This window comes from Mus caroli, chromosome 15 (assembly GCF_900094665.2).
Source record: "Mus caroli chromosome 15, CAROLI_EIJ_v1.1, whole genome shotgun sequence".
Taxonomy (NCBI): domain Eukaryota; kingdom Metazoa; phylum Chordata; class Mammalia; order Rodentia; family Muridae; genus Mus; species Mus caroli.
Genome location: NC_034584.1, coordinates 26667476 through 26686786, shown reverse-complemented (window position 1 = coordinate 26686786; position 19311 = coordinate 26667476). Strand labels below are relative to the sequence as shown.

The 19311-nt window shown below is 42.9% G+C and overlaps 1 protein-coding gene across 3 annotated transcripts in view; it reads left to right on the top strand.

The window, feature by feature from the left end:
• The first annotated feature begins 5090 nt into the window (after positions 1 to 5090).
• The window catches only part of March6 (membrane associated ring-CH-type finger 6), a 75246-nt gene continuing 61025 nt past the window's right edge, over positions 5091 to 19311 (top strand). The window contains exon 1 of one of the 3 annotated variants that reach the window (XM_021184198.2): positions 5091 to 5330. In XM_021184198.2, coding sequence (XP_021039857.1) covers positions 5312 to 5330 — 19 coding nt within the window. In that variant the 5' untranslated portion in view covers positions 5091 to 5311. The other 2 variants (XM_021184199.2, XM_021184202.2) reach the window with 2 other exon arrangements.

The window sequence follows — 19311 nt, the reverse complement described above, 5'->3', positions numbered from 1 at the left end:
CTTTGTAGACCAGGCTGGCCTCGAACTCAGAAATCCGCCTGCCTCTGCCTCCCGAGTGCTGGGATTAAAGGCGTGCGCCACCACGCCCGGCAAGAGGTTTTTCAAGTTTCTGAACTACAAGTTAAAGAGTTTTAAGTAGCATGTGTTAGGATCAGGAACCGAGGAAGGCGTCAGAGATCTGGATACATCATCAGGACATGCGTGATAACTGAACCAAGTGGTGGGTAACTGAAGAGATCCCAGTAGATACCCAATGCCGTGTGCAGGGAGGCATGAAACTTCAGTCTGGGTGAGACTTTGCCTGGCTGGGGATGGGAGAAGAAGGCTAACGGGGGTGGTTTCTAGTGTTGCGTGTGACTTCTTATACTTGTAGTTTATATACATACACCCTCAAAGAATTGCCACAAAGAACTCACAAGGTCAGTGAATAAGGCATAGGTACATCTTTCCAGAAAGAATTTATGTTTCCTTCTGCTAAGGGCTTTGGAGACCTAGCAGCTCCAAGCTCCTTTTTTTTTTTTTTTTTGAGACAGTGCCTCAGTGTGTAGTCCTAGATGGACTATACTATATAGACCAGGCCAGCTTCAAACTTGGCCACCTGCTTGCCTCTGGCTCCCAAGGTGTGAGCCACCATTCTTGGGCCCAAGCTTGTTTCTACCAGATTCATTGCCTGAGCTGACTTGATCCCTGATGACCAAGTTTGAATGGCAGTACCTGCCAGGAGTGACTCGTAGATTTAATCTCTCAGGACTATGTCTAGCTTTCCCTCTTTCCACATTCGTATATCCTCTATTACTGGGGAGCCATCTTTTTACTCTTACCATCTTTAGTTGTTGACTGTAATACACTGTCTGTCTAACCACACCAGGCTTCTCTATTTTACCTGTATACTTTTTTTTCCTCGCTCTGCTTTTGGGTCTCATTTCAAGGAAGAGAAATGATAAAGAAGATAGAAAGGGAGAGGAGATAGGAATAAAGGAAGGTGAGAAGGGAAGAGAAAAATAATAGAAGTTGAAATGAGAAGGAAAGAGTTTAATTTTAAGACAGCACCATAAATTGCCCTTAGCAATCTGCTGTTCTTGATAATGTCAAGGTTGTGGTAAGGCTCTTGGCTTAGTCACTATATCTATGCTTCCTCAGGAGGTTTCTGGGCAACTGTTTCAAGGTCACAGGTTTGATACACACTTAAACTCACCATAAAAACAATAAAGGATTGAGGGTTTGATGGCAGTGAGCGGCTGCTATGCTAAACCAATGAGGTTTAAAATATGGAGCCCTAGAGTCAGACAGAGCTGTGGCTTAACGCTGCTTCCCTTTTCCCTCTGTGTTAGTCACCTGCTGTGAATCTGACTGCTCGTCTGTGAACGGGTGTATTTGCTTTACAGGGTTGCTATTGATATTCATTGGACATAATAGGAACTTTGGCTAATTACTGTTATTATTAGTTTGCCATTGTCATCATTCATGCTCAAAAAATTATCCTGTGTCCTCCCACGTGCCCTCTCTGAGTCATCTTGTCATCCCATAACAAGATCCCCACCCGACACAAGCTGCTTACACAGAAAATGAAGCTCTAGGCTTGCCAAGGTGACATGGTGAGACCATGTCCCAGAGCGAGGGATGGGGAGAGAGAAAAGAGGCTTACCTCGCTTGGTTTTGGAGGTTCAAGGCCATGTCATCCTGCATAATAACTTCACGTGGTGTGAGGATCTCATGGTTACTGGTGTGTGGGGAGTGATGTGTGGGTGCGGATGAAGTCCTGAGCAAGTGTGCACAACCGACAAAAGACACAACCATGTCAAGGACCTCAGTGCATCAGAACCATGGGAACTGAAAAAGCTTTCCTTGTTGGTGAAGCTCAGAGGCATGGCAAGGTCTTCCTCTGGTCCAAGTATGTTTACGGACAATTTGCCAGTGTGTGCAGAAACTAGTAACTGCAGCTTCTTCCTCCAGATGACTGCAGTGTGAGACCATCTGCTACAGTGACTCCTATCAGGTCTAGCCTACTCCTACCTCCATTGCTATTTACCGTAAGCATGGCGAGGTTCTGGGTTGTGGCATCATGAGGCCAGTCCACGAGAGTAAGCACGGCCCACAGATCTCAGCTTTTCTGTGTGACATGTATCCTTTCTTCACTCCTGTTGCTGCAAGCTGCGCAGGATAGGACAGAGGATGAAGGTGATGTGCATACAAGAGTGCGTGGAATCAGGAGCTGAGCATCTGCATGGGGCTAAACTTAGCCTTTTTTTTTTTTTTTTTTTTTTTGGGGGAACCCCCAAAAAAAAACCCACAGGGGCTTTTTTTTTTTGGGGGGTTTTTTTTTTTTTTTTTTTTTTGTCTATTCTATTGTGTTCTAGTACATCAAGGTAGGAGAGAAGGAAGGTTAGAGGGAAAAGGGGATGTAGACCTTTTTGACTACTCCTGATCATTAGGGGCATTGGGTTTCTTGGGATCAGTCCAATCTTCCTCAACAGGGCATCTCCAACCTCTCATTAAACAACAGCAACAGGAGCAGCAGGAACCAATAACCTCCTTCTCCTCTTCTGCCTCCTCTTCCTTCTCTGCCTCCTTCTCCTCTTCTGCTTCTTCCTTCTCTTCTGCCTCCTCCTCCTCTCCCCACTTCTCCTTCTTCCTCAAAGCACTGCCCACTGCTCTGGGGACTCTGCCATTTAGATCACACCCCTCCTAGAGCATGAGACAATCATAGTTAATGATTGTGGCCAAACTGAAGCAGCCCCATATCCCACACCTGGGGTTAAAACAAAAACAGTCACATAACTGGTTTTTTGTTTCTTTTTTTTTTTTGGTTTTTTGAGACAGGGTTTCTCTGTGTAGCCCTGTAGTTCTGGCTGTCCTGGAACTCACTCTGTAGACCACACTGGCCTCGAACTCAGAAATCTGCCTGCTTCTGCCTCCCAAGTGCTGGGACTAAAGGCGTGCACCACCACTGCCCAGCTTTTTTTTTTTTTTTTTTTAAATCAAACAAACTCTCACTACCATCTTCCAATGTCACACCCATCCTTAGGCACCGGATGTTAGGCCCCACTTCCCAATGTTGCCAGTAGTTTCCACAAGTGTCACCTCTGGGTCAAACTTTTAATTACAACAGACCCCACAAACAGAACAAGCTGTTTGCAGACTCCAACATTCTCTTACAATAGCGGTAGTAAAGTATCCTCAGAGCACAGTAAACAGCACACTTCCACACAATCGTGGCAGTACCATGAATATGGTTGTGTCCATGTAGTTACAGGCCCTCCTTCAGCACAGTCCTTAGGTTCAGGGATGGGCACTTTGCTGGAGAAATTGCTTTTCCCTGAGAGCTTTAGATTTGGTAGTAGAGAGCTTCATGTTCGCCCTGTATCCAGCCATGTGGAAGAAGTTGGCTGGATAAGATGAACCCAATGTGCATAGAAAGGGCAAGCTGAGGATGGGGCAGAGAGACTCTGGTTCTAGTAGCACTGTGACCCAGCACAATCTAATCTCGAAGTTCACATTAAGAGTCTTATCCTGCTTTTAGCCTAAAAGTAGTTAAGCTTGCATTAGCAGCATCTAGGAGGACTCACTGATTTATACAACTCAAAGGGTTGTTGTAAAGACCACCTGGCATATAATAGGAACTAAACAAACATTGTCTAATTACTTATATATCATCCAAAGTCTAAACCAGAAAAGGTAATTCACTGCACAATGTATTGCTATGTGGAAGGGAGATCTTTCCCCTTGAGTTCCCAAGAGAAAACACAGAAAATCAAAAGGAGAAAGCCCCCGCATTCTACCACCGTACATTACCCATGGCCAACAGGTTCACACACCCGTCCTGAGTACTATTAATGATACTTTCTCCTGCAAACTTTTTTCTTTCTCCCAGAATCCTTCCTCCTATGCTATCTGACAGACTTGAATTCTGGTTCTGTGTTTCTGGTCTCGGCTAGCTCAGAGTAGGCCACTATAGGCCCTACAGAGTGAATTCTTACTGGACTCATCTCCACTATTGTGGCAGCAAGAGTTTGCCTCTAGAAATACAGAAGACAGACAAATCAATGACTTTATTCAAGGCTTGCTGGTTTTTTTGAAGGACTCCTTTTCAAACTCAGACGAGGATTGAGTAGAGTCTTTCCAATTCCTACTTACACAGATGGACAAAGTTCCCCTTTCCTTTCTTTCTTTCACTTTCTCTAGACAGGGTTTCTCTGTGCAGCCCTGGCTGTCCTGGAACTCACTCTGTAGACCAGGCTGGCCTCGAACTCAGAAATCCATCTGCCTCTGCCTCCCAAGTGCTGGGATTAAAGGCATGCACGACCTCTGCCAGGCCAAAATTCCGTTTCTTGAATCTACTTTCCGTTATGTGCACGTTTAAGCATCCGGGTTGGAAAAACTTTTATTTAGAGAGAGCTCTAAGGATTATGTGAGGAAGGTGGCCTACTGATGCGAGCAGGTCTGAGTCTTTCATCATTCTTTCATCAGCCATTTAGTTCTGGCCAGGTAAGCTTCCCTTAATTGTGTCGACATCTGAACCCATTTCCCTTAGAGGTAGATTTCAATGTTGGCTTTCAGCTGTGAAGACGTGGTCTTTCCACTCAATTGCATAAGCCTCCCCAGGAGAGATTCTGATAACCTGGGTGCTCGTATTTTTCCATCTTAGGGATGCTTCTGTAATTCTTTCAGACGTGCCACAGAACCACTCAGGAGCGGAACCAAAAATGCTCATTCCGGGGCCGACTCTGAATGCCCCGGGAGTGGCGGTCGGGTACCCCAAGCTGGGACCCTTTGTCCCCCACACCCGCTCCGGCGGGCGTGCGTGCGCGCCGGGCTCGCTCCCGCCGCTCTGCGTTCCTTCTGTCCCGGAACGCGCCCGCGCCGCCGCCCCTCCGCGAGGTGCCTGCCGCCTGCCTCTAGGTTTTCAGTCTCCATCCCGCGCGCAGCCTTCGCCACCAGTCAGGCTGTGCTTCGCACCCCGTCCCCGCCCCCGCGAGCCTAGCGCCCGGCGCGAGCGCGAGCGAAGGCGCGCGCCGGATGTGACGCGCAGCGCTCCGGCGCCCCGCCTTTTCCGCCGCGCGCCCCGCCCAGGCCCGTCGCTCGGCCGCGCGCCCCTCCCCCCTCCCCGGCGCTCGCTTTCTGTCAGCCGCTGTCCCTGTCCCCCTCGCCCGCGACCGGCTTCCTCTCGCACCCGAGCGCACGCACCTGCCCGGCCCGCGTCCTCTTCCTCCTCCCCTCCTCCCGCCCGCCCGCCCGCCTTTCCCTTTGGGCCCCGAGGCTCTGCCGGGTCGCGGGCGCCTCGCGGCTGCGTCACCGCCGCCCCCCAGACAAGATGGACACCGCCGAGGAAGGTGAGGCGGCGGCGCCCGCGCCCTTGCAGCGGCGCCCGCGCTCCAGTCGGGCCGAGGCGCTCGCGGCGGATCCCGCGGGCAGTTTGCTTGCCCGGCGGGTGGGCGGGCGAGCGCGCGGGTCGAGCCGGTCCTCCAGCGGGCTCGGATCGGAAGGTGACCCTCTGCGCGCCCCCCGCCGGTTCCCGCGGGTGACGACGACTCAGCCTCGGCTGGGACACTGGGGTGCCAGGACTTCGGTGTCCGAGACGTGGGGTGCCGGGACGTGGGACATCCGGGACGTGGGGGTGTCGCGACGTGGGGTGCTCGAGACATGGGGATGTCGGGAAGTGGGGCGCTGGAGACCATAGGGTGCCCGAGGCGTGGGGCTGCCGGGGACTTGACGGTGTGGAAGATCGGGGCCCCGGCCACCGCCATCCCGCGGTCCGCGGAGGAGGGGGCCGCAGTGCGAAGTCCGGGGGCGTTTCCACTCCCCTCCCCCACTCGTTTTTTCCCCTCCGTGTTCGGGTCTGTTTGCTGTTGGCCTGTAGGCCCTACCTCTGCCACACAACTTCTTTGTTGACTTTGAAACTTCGCGGAAAATACCCCGCGAGGTGAGGACTGCTGAGTGGACTGAACTGACCCCTGCTGCAAAACCATGCCCTCTGCTTGCCTTACCCTAACTGCATTGACCAGACCCGAGAGAAGACGGTTTCTAGAGACTATCGGAGGGGGGAAAGGCGAATATTTAGGTTTCTTCTAAATCCTTGGCACCACAAAGCAAGGGTTTGTTTTGTTTGTGGAAGTGTACTTTGGATGCGGTTGTTTTGAATTAGCAGAGAACACGAAAGAAAAGCAGACACATGGGTGTAGAAAGTAGCCCCTTACCTGACGTTGTGGCAGAGTGTTTTAAAGCAGTTTTTAGAGGCACAGTACTAGTGAATCTGTAGAGGAAATTATGGATCATGTATTTACTAGTGCAGATACTCACTGTTTAGATATATTCTTGTTCGAATGAGTGTTCTTTTCAACTTCAGGCTTTATTTTACCGACTTTACATGCAATTGAACCATCAAGCACTTGTACTGAAGTCATTAGAGTAATAAAAAGTTTAGTAATAATGTGATGAGTTGATTTTTAAAAAAAAAAGTATTGTTTACAAAACATGCACAGGAGGATTGATTTACTTTGACATTCCCGACAGCCCTACGGGGGTGGATGTGTTACCTTTCGTGGCTGTGGAAATGTAGGCTTATTTAATAGCTTGGTTAAGGTTCACACGGGTGGTAAGAGACAGTTGACCCTATTTTCATTGTTTGTCGCTGCCACTTCATTATGCTACAGTACGGTTCTATTCAATGAATGAAGCTAGTTGCCATTGCAGAACTTTGGGAAAGAAATTGTTGAGGATTAGCAATCGCCCAGGCTGATCTTGTGTTTACATCTCTGTAGGTTTCACAGCCGTTTATATTCAGTGCTGCGTGTCGTTGTTTTGTTTGGTTTTTGAAATGAGTTCTCCCGTACTCCTCTGTTTCAGCATCTTGTACTACCATGCCTGGCTTTGATTCGAGTTTGTTTGTATTTTGCTCATATGTATTTAATCGTTGTTAGATGCTATGAGTGCTGGGACTCAAACCCTGGTCCTCTGTAAGAACAAGCGCTCTAAACTGCACATAATCTCCTTTGATTTAAGTTTTAATGACTAAATCTAGCATCTGTATTACTTGGCTTTGCACTGGCATATTATATGAAAACCTGATTTTTTTCCACCTGGGCAGTAGTTAGTACTTCACAGATTTATGAAATGACCACAGGTATTAGTAACTCAGGAATTGAGAAACTGAGTGTGATGTCATGAAGGAAATGGTACTTCTAGTGCTTGAAGGTACTTTTTTTATATTGGGATAAGATATAAGTGATGTTTAAAAAATCAATTTGGATATTGAACTGAAAGTAACTGATGACGTAGTGAGGACTCAGAGTGCTTTCCCTTTACTAACACTGTAGTACCTCTCCGGTTTAGGAAGGAAGCGACCTGCCGTTACACAGGTGAAGGAACTGAAGGTTAATTTCGATGAGCAAGCAACTTGCCCAAGTTCACTCAGGTAGTAAAGGCAGGAGAAAGAGTCATTCATGTCAGACCCCGTGTAGTTATTCATAAGTGAACTGGAGAGATGGCTCATGAGGCTCGTCAAGTGTTCCAGAGTGCGGTAACTTGTTTTTGTCATTTCCTTTGGAGGATGAATTATTAATATAAGTTAACAAGACCTTTGCCAGTATTCTCCTTCCACCGTATGGGTTCTAGGAGTTGAATTGAGGCCACCAGGCACCTTTCCTTACCTGACGAGTCAACTCTCTAGGCATATGAAAGTGAATAGTAATAGTTTTCATGGCCATTTTTGTAAAGTTTTGAATTGGAAGTTTTGTTTTTTTTTTTTTAATTTCACAACTTAAAATTGACTTGAAATAACTGCAAGGGATAGATTCATGACAAACATTATAAAATGAAGGTGGCACAAAGCTTGTAAATGATTCTACTTGCTCAGTTACTGCAGGGTATTTAAAACAGTATCATAGAGTGTTTTGACTTGAATGCAAGTATGTGTGTGCACCATGTGTCTGCTGGTGCCATGGTGGCCAAAGAGGGCACTGGATCCCATGGAATTATTGGAGTTATGAATGGCTGTAAGCTTCCCTGTGGGTGCTGGGAACTGAACCCAGGTCCTCTGCCAGAACAGCTAGCGCTCTTAATTACTGAGCCAGCCATCTGTCCAGCTCCTGTAGATTATTTCCTAAATTAAAGAAATAAAATTTGTTTCTTTTGACTATAAACTGTTTGTTGGTTTTGTGTTTGGAAAGTATGACTTAACAGAAAGCAAATTAAATTTGTTTTACTACATTTATTTATTTATTTAAAGAGAGTATGTATATATGTATGTATGTGTGCCCATTTCATGGTGCAATTATGGAGTTTAGAGGACAACTTGTAGTAGTCGGTTCTCTATTCAGTTTCTCCTTCAATCATGTGGGCCTTGTGTATCAAACTCAGGTTGTTAGATTTATTAACAAGCACCTTTACCTGATGAGCCAGACCCATTAAATACTTGTTAATAAGAGTGCATGTCGTAGGGCCGGAGAGATGACTCAGTAGTTAAGGTCCCTGGCTGCTCTTTCAGAAAACCTCACATCCATTCCCAGCACCCATATCGCAGCTTACAACTGTTTGTAACTCCAAGGAATCCATCGCTCTCTTCTGGCCTCCAAAGGTAACAAGTATGCATATGGTGCACAAATACACATGCAGGCAAATACCTATACACATTAAAATATATTTTTTAATGCGTTAATTTATAATCTTCCAGAAGACCTCATTTTACTTCCCAGTGCCCATGTCAGGTGGCTCACAGCTGCCTTTAATACCAGCTGCAAAGGCTCTTGTCCTCTGAGGGCACCCCTCACCAACCCCTGCTTGCCAACATACATAGTGGGCATACAGATGCACATATATAATATATATGAAGAAAATATAAAATACGTCTTTTAAAAATCTGTTAGCACTATTCCCTACTTAGGAAAACATTTGTTTTAAAAATTAAATATTCTGGGTGTGGTGGCGCACACCTTTAGTTCCAGCACTGGGAGGCAGAGGCAGGCAGATTTCTGAGTTCAAGGCCAGCCTGGTCTACAAAGTGAGTTCCAGGATAGCCAGGGCTATACAGAGGAACCCTGTCTCGAAAAAACAAAACAAAACAAACAAAAAGATTTAAATATTCTATGAAAAATGATTGTTAGTAAGCACCCACCACAGAAATAGCTTGTTACATTTTTCTGTTAGACTGTCGTCTACAATACTGTAATGCTCAGGATGTTTGTATTTTCAGCAAAGGATTTATTTTTATAATCTCTGCCTCTTCATAGTAAATAGTTACTAAATTTTAAAGATTGCTAAAGTCAATCTTTTAAAGTTTAAAGTGCAAAGTGTATTGAATTATATTTTTGTCAAATTGGCAAGTTTGTACTTTGTTCTTGTATTTGGTAGATAACTCATTACTTGTGAATAGTTTGTATAACTACAAGTGTGTTATGTAAACTGCTGGCATCAAATCTTAAAATTTCAGAGCTAGAGGCGACCTTAGGGCATCCACCCGCTTCACTTTATGGGTTAGGAGTCTAATCTTGTAAGGCACTGAGATTTTTCAGTTTCAGAAAAAAAGATCTATGCTGTGCTCCAAGATACAAGGGTAAGTGCTGCAGTGTTGGAATAGATGTTGCAATCAAGAATTCATGTCTGAAGCTCTCATAAAAATATTAAGTATTTTGCTACAGTGGAACACTTATATTTTAACCCAATGATAGATACATAAAGCAGGCTCTTTTGTTTTCCATTTTGCTAAATAGCTACTTACAGCAATGAACATAATACACATTTTTTGTCAGTATTTTTGTAGGGTACTAAAATTCTACTTTGTGTTTTATGACGGAAAATATTAGTTTGTGTTTATTTTTATTTATTTATTTTTTTTGAGACAGGGTTTCTCTCTATAGTTTTACTTGTCCTGGAACTCAATATGTAGGCCAGGCTGACCTCAAAACTCATAGAGAGCTTCCTGCCTCTGTGTCTCAAATGCTGGCTGGCATCAATGGTATGCATCACTGTGCCTGGCCTTGGTAAATACTCATTTTTAAAAATATGAAGGTGAGATGTATTACAACTAATCACATTGTTTAACATTATGGCAAAAGCATGCAGCAGTTTAAATTTAGGTGGAAAAGTAGCTTTTATTTGCCAGATGTAGTTGTCATCTCAGAGGCTTACTACTGAATAAACTCCCCCTTTCTAGTTCTCTCTGAACTCTGGCTGGCTGGTTCAATTCAGCTGTTCTGGCCCAAACTCCTCTCCAAGCTGACTGAGTCAATCTGGCTTTTCACTGAGTTGCTGTGCTTGATCTCTTAACTCTCGTAATCTGTTTTAATCTTCTGACTTCTTCTGTTTCACCTGCAACCTCTCTCAGTAGAAACTGTTCTGGTTTCTCTATCTCTGATCTCTCTCTGCACTGTTAACCTTAAGTTGCCTCTCTCCTATGCTGTTCTTGTGCAAATTGAGTGTATCCTATCTTTGACTTAGTCTGTCAGTATTTTCTCTGATTCATCACTTTGTCTGCTCTGCAATTAGACGACACTTGTAAACATGACTGCTTCCTTATACAAACTAACTTTACCTTCAATGTTAGGGATTAAAGATGTGTACTAAGGGCATGTCTGTATTCCAGCTGGATCACACAGACCTAGCTCTTTGGATGTTATTCCTTTCCTAGGGTAGCTGTATTACTGGATTAAAATTCTTCTACATTAGGAGAAATGTGTTAAAAGGATGGGCAGATGTCAGAGTCAGATAGCTAGCTAGCTTCTTTTTTAGAATGTTTTAGAAATAGGTCTTTTACTATTGTTTCCAGACATAACTGGATTCATTTTAACCCAGACTCATGGCTCTGGGGAGTGAGTGAATGAACTGGGGAAGAACAGGTACATCATGAAGACATTTGGGGGTGGTTGTCTATTGGAAGTACAGAGTGGGCACCAGTGTAGGGCCTTTCATAGCCCTATTAGGAGGTAGGAGCAGAGGTGACATAACAGATTTTCTTGCCACTCTGTTACTGGCTATTTTCCTTATGCTGCTAGCTGTTAACCACAGATTTCTGGGAGCTAGAATATGACTAGCTCATTTTGATCCAAGAGGCAGGGTGAGAGTGGTAAAGAGAAGAGAAGAAAACAAAACTGTGACTGGCATTGTCTGTTCTTGAGCTGACCAGACATCCAAAAACATGCCTGCTTACATGGGTGAACTGGAGTACTAGGGATTCAAATGCTACGATGAAGTCTGTGCTACCTAGAGACTGTTTTTGAGTTACCTCCATCCAATTTCTTTCAGATTAGACTGCTTGTTTGTTTCTGTAAGGGTATGAAGATAACTCATTTTTAGTGTAATGAAGAATGAGATTTTAACAGGGATTAAGAAGTCAGTCATCAAGGGAAGCGTCAGATGAATACCCATTGTATTTCAGTGGGCTATGGAAGTTTAAATGAAGGTAGTGGGAATGGAATGTACATAAAGCAGATCTCTATAAACCATAACAACTAAATAACTGAGATAGCCTAGAGAGGAGGAGTTGTAAGGAAATGGTTTCTAGAGTAGTAGTATCAGTCAGCAATGGGGAGAGTTGGGATTTGACCATTGTTTTAGTTTTCAAGGATTGCTGTGACGAAATGCCATAGTCTGGGTGTTAACTGTGCACAGCCCTGGAGGACAGAAGCTTTGGACAGAAGCAGGTGTTGACAGGTGTCCTCCTCCTGAGGAATGTGTTCTCCTTGGCTTGGGTATGGTTATCTTTTCCCTCTGGCCTTCCATCAGCACAGATGTGTGTCTCAATCTCTTCTTACAAGAACAGTCATACTGCTTACGTCCCACACTAACAACTACACTGTTAATCATCTTTTCAAATGTGGTCACATCTGAGAGGTTTTTCTGGTGGGAGGGATGGGGTAGCCTGCTCAGTTCTTGTGGCTCAGAAGCCAGTGAAGCATCCCCTCAACTCTTATTTGCGATTGTTTAACCTCAGCATCATAGTCTTTCTTATTTTTCTGCCCTTTCTTTACTTCTTCTTGATGGTGTATTCTAAAGATGGAAATAGGTTTAATAAAGTACAATTTGCACCCAATGAAACTTACATTTTGGTATGCAGTTCTGCTAGAACATTTTTTTAGATGGGGGGTTTTGGAGACACCATACCTTTAGAGATTTTGTCTCTATTTACTGAATATTGAACACCCACTGTGTACTTAGGACCTTTGCTAACTGGGTCGATATGTTTCATTTCTTCCTCCCTAATTGTATAGTGCTTGGAAGCATTGTATTAAGTGTAACATTTGGAAGGTTGTCATTCTTTGTTTCAGGAATGACTCTTACAGGCTAATGTGTTGCAGGAGAAGAAACTGTCTGGGAGGTTGTGGAACCTTTAGGAGGTGGGGCCTGCCTGGAAAGCGGTGGATTAGAGAACTGTTGGCCTGGAGGATTGTCAAGAGGAAGAGAGTTCATCCTTTGGGTCTGAGCTCTCTGCTTCCTCATTTTCTGAGATGTAACAAGTCTCATCACAGACTGTCACAGAAGAGCCTAGTGGCTGTGCTTCCTTCCACTTTGGGCAGTATCTCTTTTAACAGTGAGTCAAAATTAGTCTTCCTACATTGTTTCTGTCAGATGTTCTGTCACTTTGACAAGAAAAGTAATAGAGGATGGTTGATTAAGAGGAGTGTTCCAAGTTTACTCTCAGGACTCTTTACGGTGTTTGTTTACTTGTTTTTATCTAGGATCTTTATTTGTCCTTGAACCTCCTGTGTGTTCTAGGTTAACTTCCTACCTGCAGTCCTGTGTCAGTGTCAAATTGTGCTGGAACCACATCTGTCTTTCTTTGAGTTCTTAAAATTGAGGAACCACAACACTTAAGTTGTTGTGGGTTGTATAAATAGATATTTGCCCTATTAGAAAGGAAGCTGTTTTATTTATGTTTATTCTGTGTATGCACACACAGGCTTGAGTGTGGGGATCAGAGAAAAGTGTAGGGGAGTTGGTTCCTTTTGGCATCAAACTCAGAGTCAGGCTTGGTGTCAAGGGCTCTTTACCTGCTGAGATGTTTTGATAGCGTTGATAAACAACCTTTAAGAGTTAAAGAGTATTTAAAAGTAATGATGGAGCTGGAGAGAAGGCTCAGCAGTTCTTACTGCTCTGGCAGGGGACTTAGGTTCAATTCCTAGCGCTCACACAGTGACTCAGAACTGCCTGTAACACTAGTTGCAGAGAATCCAGTGCCCTCTTACCAGGCATGTAGGTGGTGTACATACATATACATAACATACATAACAATTAAAAGGAATAATGTCAGTACATGCTACAGGATAACTTTATGATACATATGTTTTCCCAAGGTGAAAATCTTGACTGTAAAGTCTAGTAGTATTTTAAGTCTTTGAAGATGTTTTATATATGGGTTATTAGAAGACAATTCCTCACTTGGCTTTTGCATTCACTCTGTTTACCTGTTTTGGTTAAGTGAAAACTTTGGATTGAAAAGGGAGAAGTATTTTCAGATAGTTTTGTGTGTTTGTTACTATGTCAAAACTTAAGTGAAAATGAATCTGAAAATGTCCATTTTTAAATTAAAAGCTTTAAGTCTGATGTTAAAATGTTTGGTCTAGGCTGGGGACATGACTTAGGTTAAGAGCACTTGTTGCTCTAGTATAGGACCCAGTTTGTTTCCCAGCATCACATGGTGATGCGCAACCATCAGTAATTCCACTTCCAGGGAATCTGACTCCCTCTTCTAATCTGCAAGGGTACCAAGCATGCATGTGTTACACAGACATATATGCAGGAAAATACCCATAAACATAAAATTAGTAAATCTGAAACTTTTTTTTTTTTTAAAGAATCTCTTGGTCTGATATGGTATGTTTCCATATGTAAAATGTACATAGGCAGTTGGTTTTTGACAAAAGCATAGATTTTTTTTAATAAATGATGCTGGAATAACTGAATATCGACAGGAAAATGAACTTGGAGCCATGGTCCTTTGAGTAAATCAAGGTTAATTAAAAAAGAATGTTAGACTCAGTTGAAAAGCCCAAAACTTAACTAGGAGGTTTTTTTTGTGGTCTTGGGCTAGGTTGAAACTTCTGTAAGCTTGATTTCTCAAGAAGGATGTTGGATGGCTTTGATGGTTTCTACAAAGGTACTTAGTAACGTCCTCATCTGATAAACGTGTCAGGGCATTATTCGCCAGTACTTAGAAACAAGGCACACCTGGGATGGACGACATGAACATTATGCTAGGTGAAGAAACAAGTTGCAAAAGACCACATTTTATGTGATCCACTTTGTATGGAGTGTCAAATAGACAAATAGACATTTGTAGACAAATTTCTGTATAGAGTAGATTAGTGGTTGCATGACATGGTGGAAGGCCTGATAGAACTGCTGTCAGTTACAAGGTTTTTTTTTTTTTTTTTTTTTTTTTTTTTTTTTTTTTTTTTCAGAGTAAAGAATGGAACTTTAATCTTTATTTACAGGACATGACAGGGTACGAAATTCAACATAGAAATAGGAGCTATTGAACTGCCCATTGTGACTCCTGCACTAAGAGCCATAGGGAATATTGTCACTGGAACAGATGAACAGACTCAGAAAGTGATAGATGCAGGAGCACTTGCAGTCTTTCACAGCCTGCTAACAAACCCCAAAACTAATATTCAGAAGGAGGCCACATGGACAATGTCGCACATTACAGCTGGATGCCAGGACCAGATACAGCAAGTTGTGAATCATGGCCTAGTCCCCTTTCTTGTTGGTCTTAGCCGACTTTAAGACACAGAAGGAGGCAGCGTGGGCTATAACCAACTCTACCAGTGGTAGGACTGTTGAACAGATTGTGTATCTTGTTCATTGTGGGATAATAGTTACAAGGTTTCTTGATGTCTTAAAAGTAGTGATGATGGTCAACTCATGTTGACTTGCATACTTTGTGACTTAACTTCATGGTGTATAAAGTACTTTAAAAAGAAAGTTAAATTGTATTTGTGACATTCTAAAGAGAGTAGCTAAACTGATCTGGTAAAATGACTTACCAAACCAAGTCTTAGACTGTGTAAGGTCTGAAGTAGGTCAGGTCTTTATTAGTAGGGCGGTGAGAAAATGATTAAGTCCATTGACAGTGCAGGGGGAGTAGGAAAGCACCTCCTTCCTCTCTAGTGCCTGCCAGCACCCTTTAGTGACAAAACTGAACTGAAAAAAGAAACGGGTGCTGGTGGAGCTCAAGAATCGAGGGGTGACTTGAGGCTGAGAATAGTTATTGCTTCTGCAGCTAAGCCTTCTCCCCAAGCTACTGGCAAAATTGTCCTTAACCTCTGCAATAGGTTGAAGCCCTGTACCTGCAAATTAATTGTTTCTGCTGGTTGTTAGAACCAGAACTATACAATATTTCTTTCTTCCCTTCATTTTGCTTTCCAAAGTGTTCCTTATAGACAGACTCTTAACATAAATTTAGTCTTTCAGGAGGGCAGAAAATGTAGTTTTCAGGCTACCAAGAATAGCAGAAAAGGTTGTTGTTTGCATTGATATCTAGAAAGGTAAGAAAATAAACTTGGGGATACATAGGGAATAAGAGTTTTAATGTTTATTATTGTGTATATGGATGTATATAGTGTGTGGATGTGGAGTCAGAGGAAAGGTCTGTAGAGTCATTTCTTGCGCCCCTCCCCCTTTATGTGGCTTTGGGGATCGGACTTAGCTGGTCAAGCTGTGCTTCAAATACAAATGCCCTTACCAGCCAAGCTACTTGCTGGCCGGCCAGCCGGGGGGTTGGGGTTTTCAACATTGTATGTTGCCTGCTTCCTAAATCCACATTTTAAAAAGAGATATTTTCACAAAGAATTTGGGGATCAGAGACAGGGTGTCATAGGACTTAAGTTGGCCTTTAAGTTTCTGTGGGAATGGACATAGTTGTGAACTCATTCCACATCCCAAGTGCTACCATACCTAGCAAAAATGAATGCTTAAAAATAAAATTTGAGCAGCTAAAATATTTTATTATAATAGTAAAGTAGCAACAAAACACTCACTACTTTGAAAAATAAAATAAGCCGGGCAGTGGTGGCGCACGCCTTTAATCCCAGCACTTGGGAGGCAGAGGCAGGCGGATTTCTGAGTTCGAGGCCAGCCTGGTCTACAAAGTGAGTTCCAGGACAGCCAGGGCTATACAGAGAAACCCTGTCTCGAAAAACCAAAAAAAAAAAAAAAAAAAAAAAAAAAAACCTTTTTTCTTTTGTTGAAAATAGATTTTAAAATACCATATATTCTGATTACAGTTTCCCCTTCCACAATTCTTCCAGTTCCTCTCTACCTGCCCTTCCATCCTGATCCACATCCTTTCTGTCTCTCCTTAGAAAAACAGGCTTCTAAGGAATAATAATAAAGTAAGATAAGACAAAAACAAACTGGAATGGGACAAAACAAACAGAAGAAAAAGATGCCCCCCCCCACTCCCCAAAAAAGCACAGGAAACATAGATGCAGAAAGATACATGTTTGCACACACGGAAATCCCATAAAAACATGCAAAGACCTGTAAGGTGAAAAAAAAAAAAAGTCCCAACACAACATTACACATGCAAAGACCATCCACAGATGCTGTTGAGTGCATTGGCACTGCTGGCCATGGGACCCGCCTTTACTTATGATTTGCTTTCCCCTTGGTTTGGAGCTAGCTTCTGGGTAAGGAAGGGGTGGGGGCGTATATCCGCTTGTCTCGGCTCTAGACTCTATCTGGTTCCGACCCACCCAGGAGGATTGTGCTTGCTGCCACAGTCTCTGAGTTCATATGTGCACCCATTGTGCTCTGTTTCCTGGATCTTGTTTCCTGGGTGTCCTCCATCCCTACTAGCCCTTAGCTGTCTTCTAACCAGTTCTAACGACTCCAATGTTTGCAGTTTCTTTCTTAAGCTGTTTTGTTTGTTTGTTTGTTTGTTTTTTGTTTTTTTGTTTTTTGAAACAGGGTTTCTCTGTGTAGCCCTGGCTGTCCTGGAACTTATTTTGTAGACCAGGCTGGCCTCAGAAATCCCCCTGCCTCTGCCTCCCAAGTGCTGGGATTAAAGGCGTGTGCCACCACTGCCCAGCAAGCTGTTGTTCTTTATTTAGAAGCAGAATGTGTTTATTTTTTATTTCTGCTTTGTTTTGTTAATCTGCATTTTTCTGTGAATACATACAATTTTAAAGGAATTATATTCCATATAGAGAAAAGTATACAATTAATGCAGATCTTTTCACACATGTAGGCTAACTACAGACATCCAGAGTAATATTTTCTTTCTTTCTTTCTTTTTTTTTTTTTAAGATTTATTTATTTATGTAAGTACACTGTAGCTGTCTTCAGACACTCCAGAAGAGGGCATCAGATTTCGTTATGGATGGTTGTGAGCCACCATGTGGTTGCTGGGATTTGAACTTGAGACCTTCAGAAGAGCAGTCGGCACTCTTAACCACTGAGCCATCTTGCCAGCCCCAGAGTAATATTTTCAATAATATATTTTTAATATTTGCCTATTATGATTGAAGCTACTAGTTGTAAACATTTTACTGGCAGATAATAAAAGTTTATTTCCTCCAGATGAAACAATACCAGCATTGTTTGGATCATGTTGTGTATATTCTGGATAGGATGTGATAAGAATGGATGTGATAAGACCTTTGTGGTCTCCTGCTCCAAATCAATGAGGAATGAGTCAGTTTTCAGTAGAAGTTATTGAACAGTAGCCTTCAACAATACTTTTTAAGTTATGGTCATCAACATCAGGAAAAGTAAGAAACTCCCAGAATCAAAAGAAGCCCAAGGAGGGGGCTGGAGAGGTGGCTCAGTGGTTAAGAGCACTGACTGCTCTTCCAGGGGCCCCTGAGTTCAGTTCCCAGCAACCACATGGTGGATCATAACCATCTGTAATGGGATCTGACACCCTCTTCTGGTGTGTCTGAAGACAGTTATACTTGTACATAAAATAAATAAATCTTTAAAAAAAAAAAAAAAAAGAAGCCCAAGGAGACATGACCACTAAGTGTGTATGGAATGTGCAGGAAAGGAGCCTTAGGTAAAAACTAAGGGATTTTGAATTAACAATGGACTTCAATTATAATTTATCAGTATTGGGTAATTAAATTTAAGAAAGTATAACAAATCCTAATAAGACATTAATAAGAGATACTGTGTGCTGAATTTTGTCCAATCTCCTCTCATAAGTTCTGTAAGTCTGACTGTTGTCTATTAGTAATGACAGTAAATTCTGGAATCACCACATTTATCATTGACAGAACTAGGAGATGTTCAAATCATTTTACATAAATAATTTTCAAAGGAAAATAAACAGGACTGGAGAGATGACTCAGTAGGTAAATGCTTGCCCTGTATGAGGACCTGAGTCCAGAGCCTCAACAAAGCCTCAACCAAAGCCAGCACAATAGCATGTCTAGTCCCATTGCTTCTGTGGAAGACAGGACACAACTTGGTAGAGTATTTGGAAATGTTCAGCTTGGCTAGTAATAAATCTTTGTGATTAGCTGCTGTACTACCTAGTTATTTTTTTATCTACATTCAGTAATGCGTTTCACTATAGGAACACATGCAGTACAAATGTGAGAGCATAACAAAGTTGAAGAAATAAATGGTAAAGATACTCCCTTAGTATGTTGTGTCAAATAGTAGTTAAAAGACATGTGATGGAGTTGGAGAGATGACTAATGGTCAGGAGTGTTTGATGTTCTTCCCAGGTCTAGAGTTTAGTTCTTAGGACCCACTTTGAGCAGTTCTCAGTAACACATTAGTCCATCTCCAAGGGATATAATGCCCTCTTCTGGTCTTTGAGTATCTCTGCATGAACATGCACACACCTACAACTAGATAATATTTATATGAAAAAAGGACACAAGGGACTCAGGAGATGGAGGTAGGAAGAGCAACAATTCAAAGGGCAGTCTCAACTATGCCAGCCTGGGTTGCATGGTACTTTTATCTTAAACAGTATTTGCACTCTCCTGCTTTCCCTGAAAAGGCAGTTACTTTCCTAAGATATACCTCAGGAATAATAAAACATCTGCTTGGATTTATTTTTAGAAGTACCATGACAAGGCAGGTGAGATGACACAGCAGGTAAAGGTACTTGCCAACAAAGCTGATAACCTGGGTCCTTTTTCTGGGATCCACATGATGGAAGAGGAGACCTGACTGTTGCAAGTTGTTCTCTGTTCTCTACATACGAGATCCACACTACATGCACACATGCTTGCACACACAATTAATTCTTTTTTTTTTTCTTTTTCTTTTTTTGGTTTTTCGAGACAGGGTTTCTCTGTATAGCCCTGGCTGTCCTGGAACTCACTTTGTAGACCAGGCTGGCCTCGAACTCAGAAATCCGCC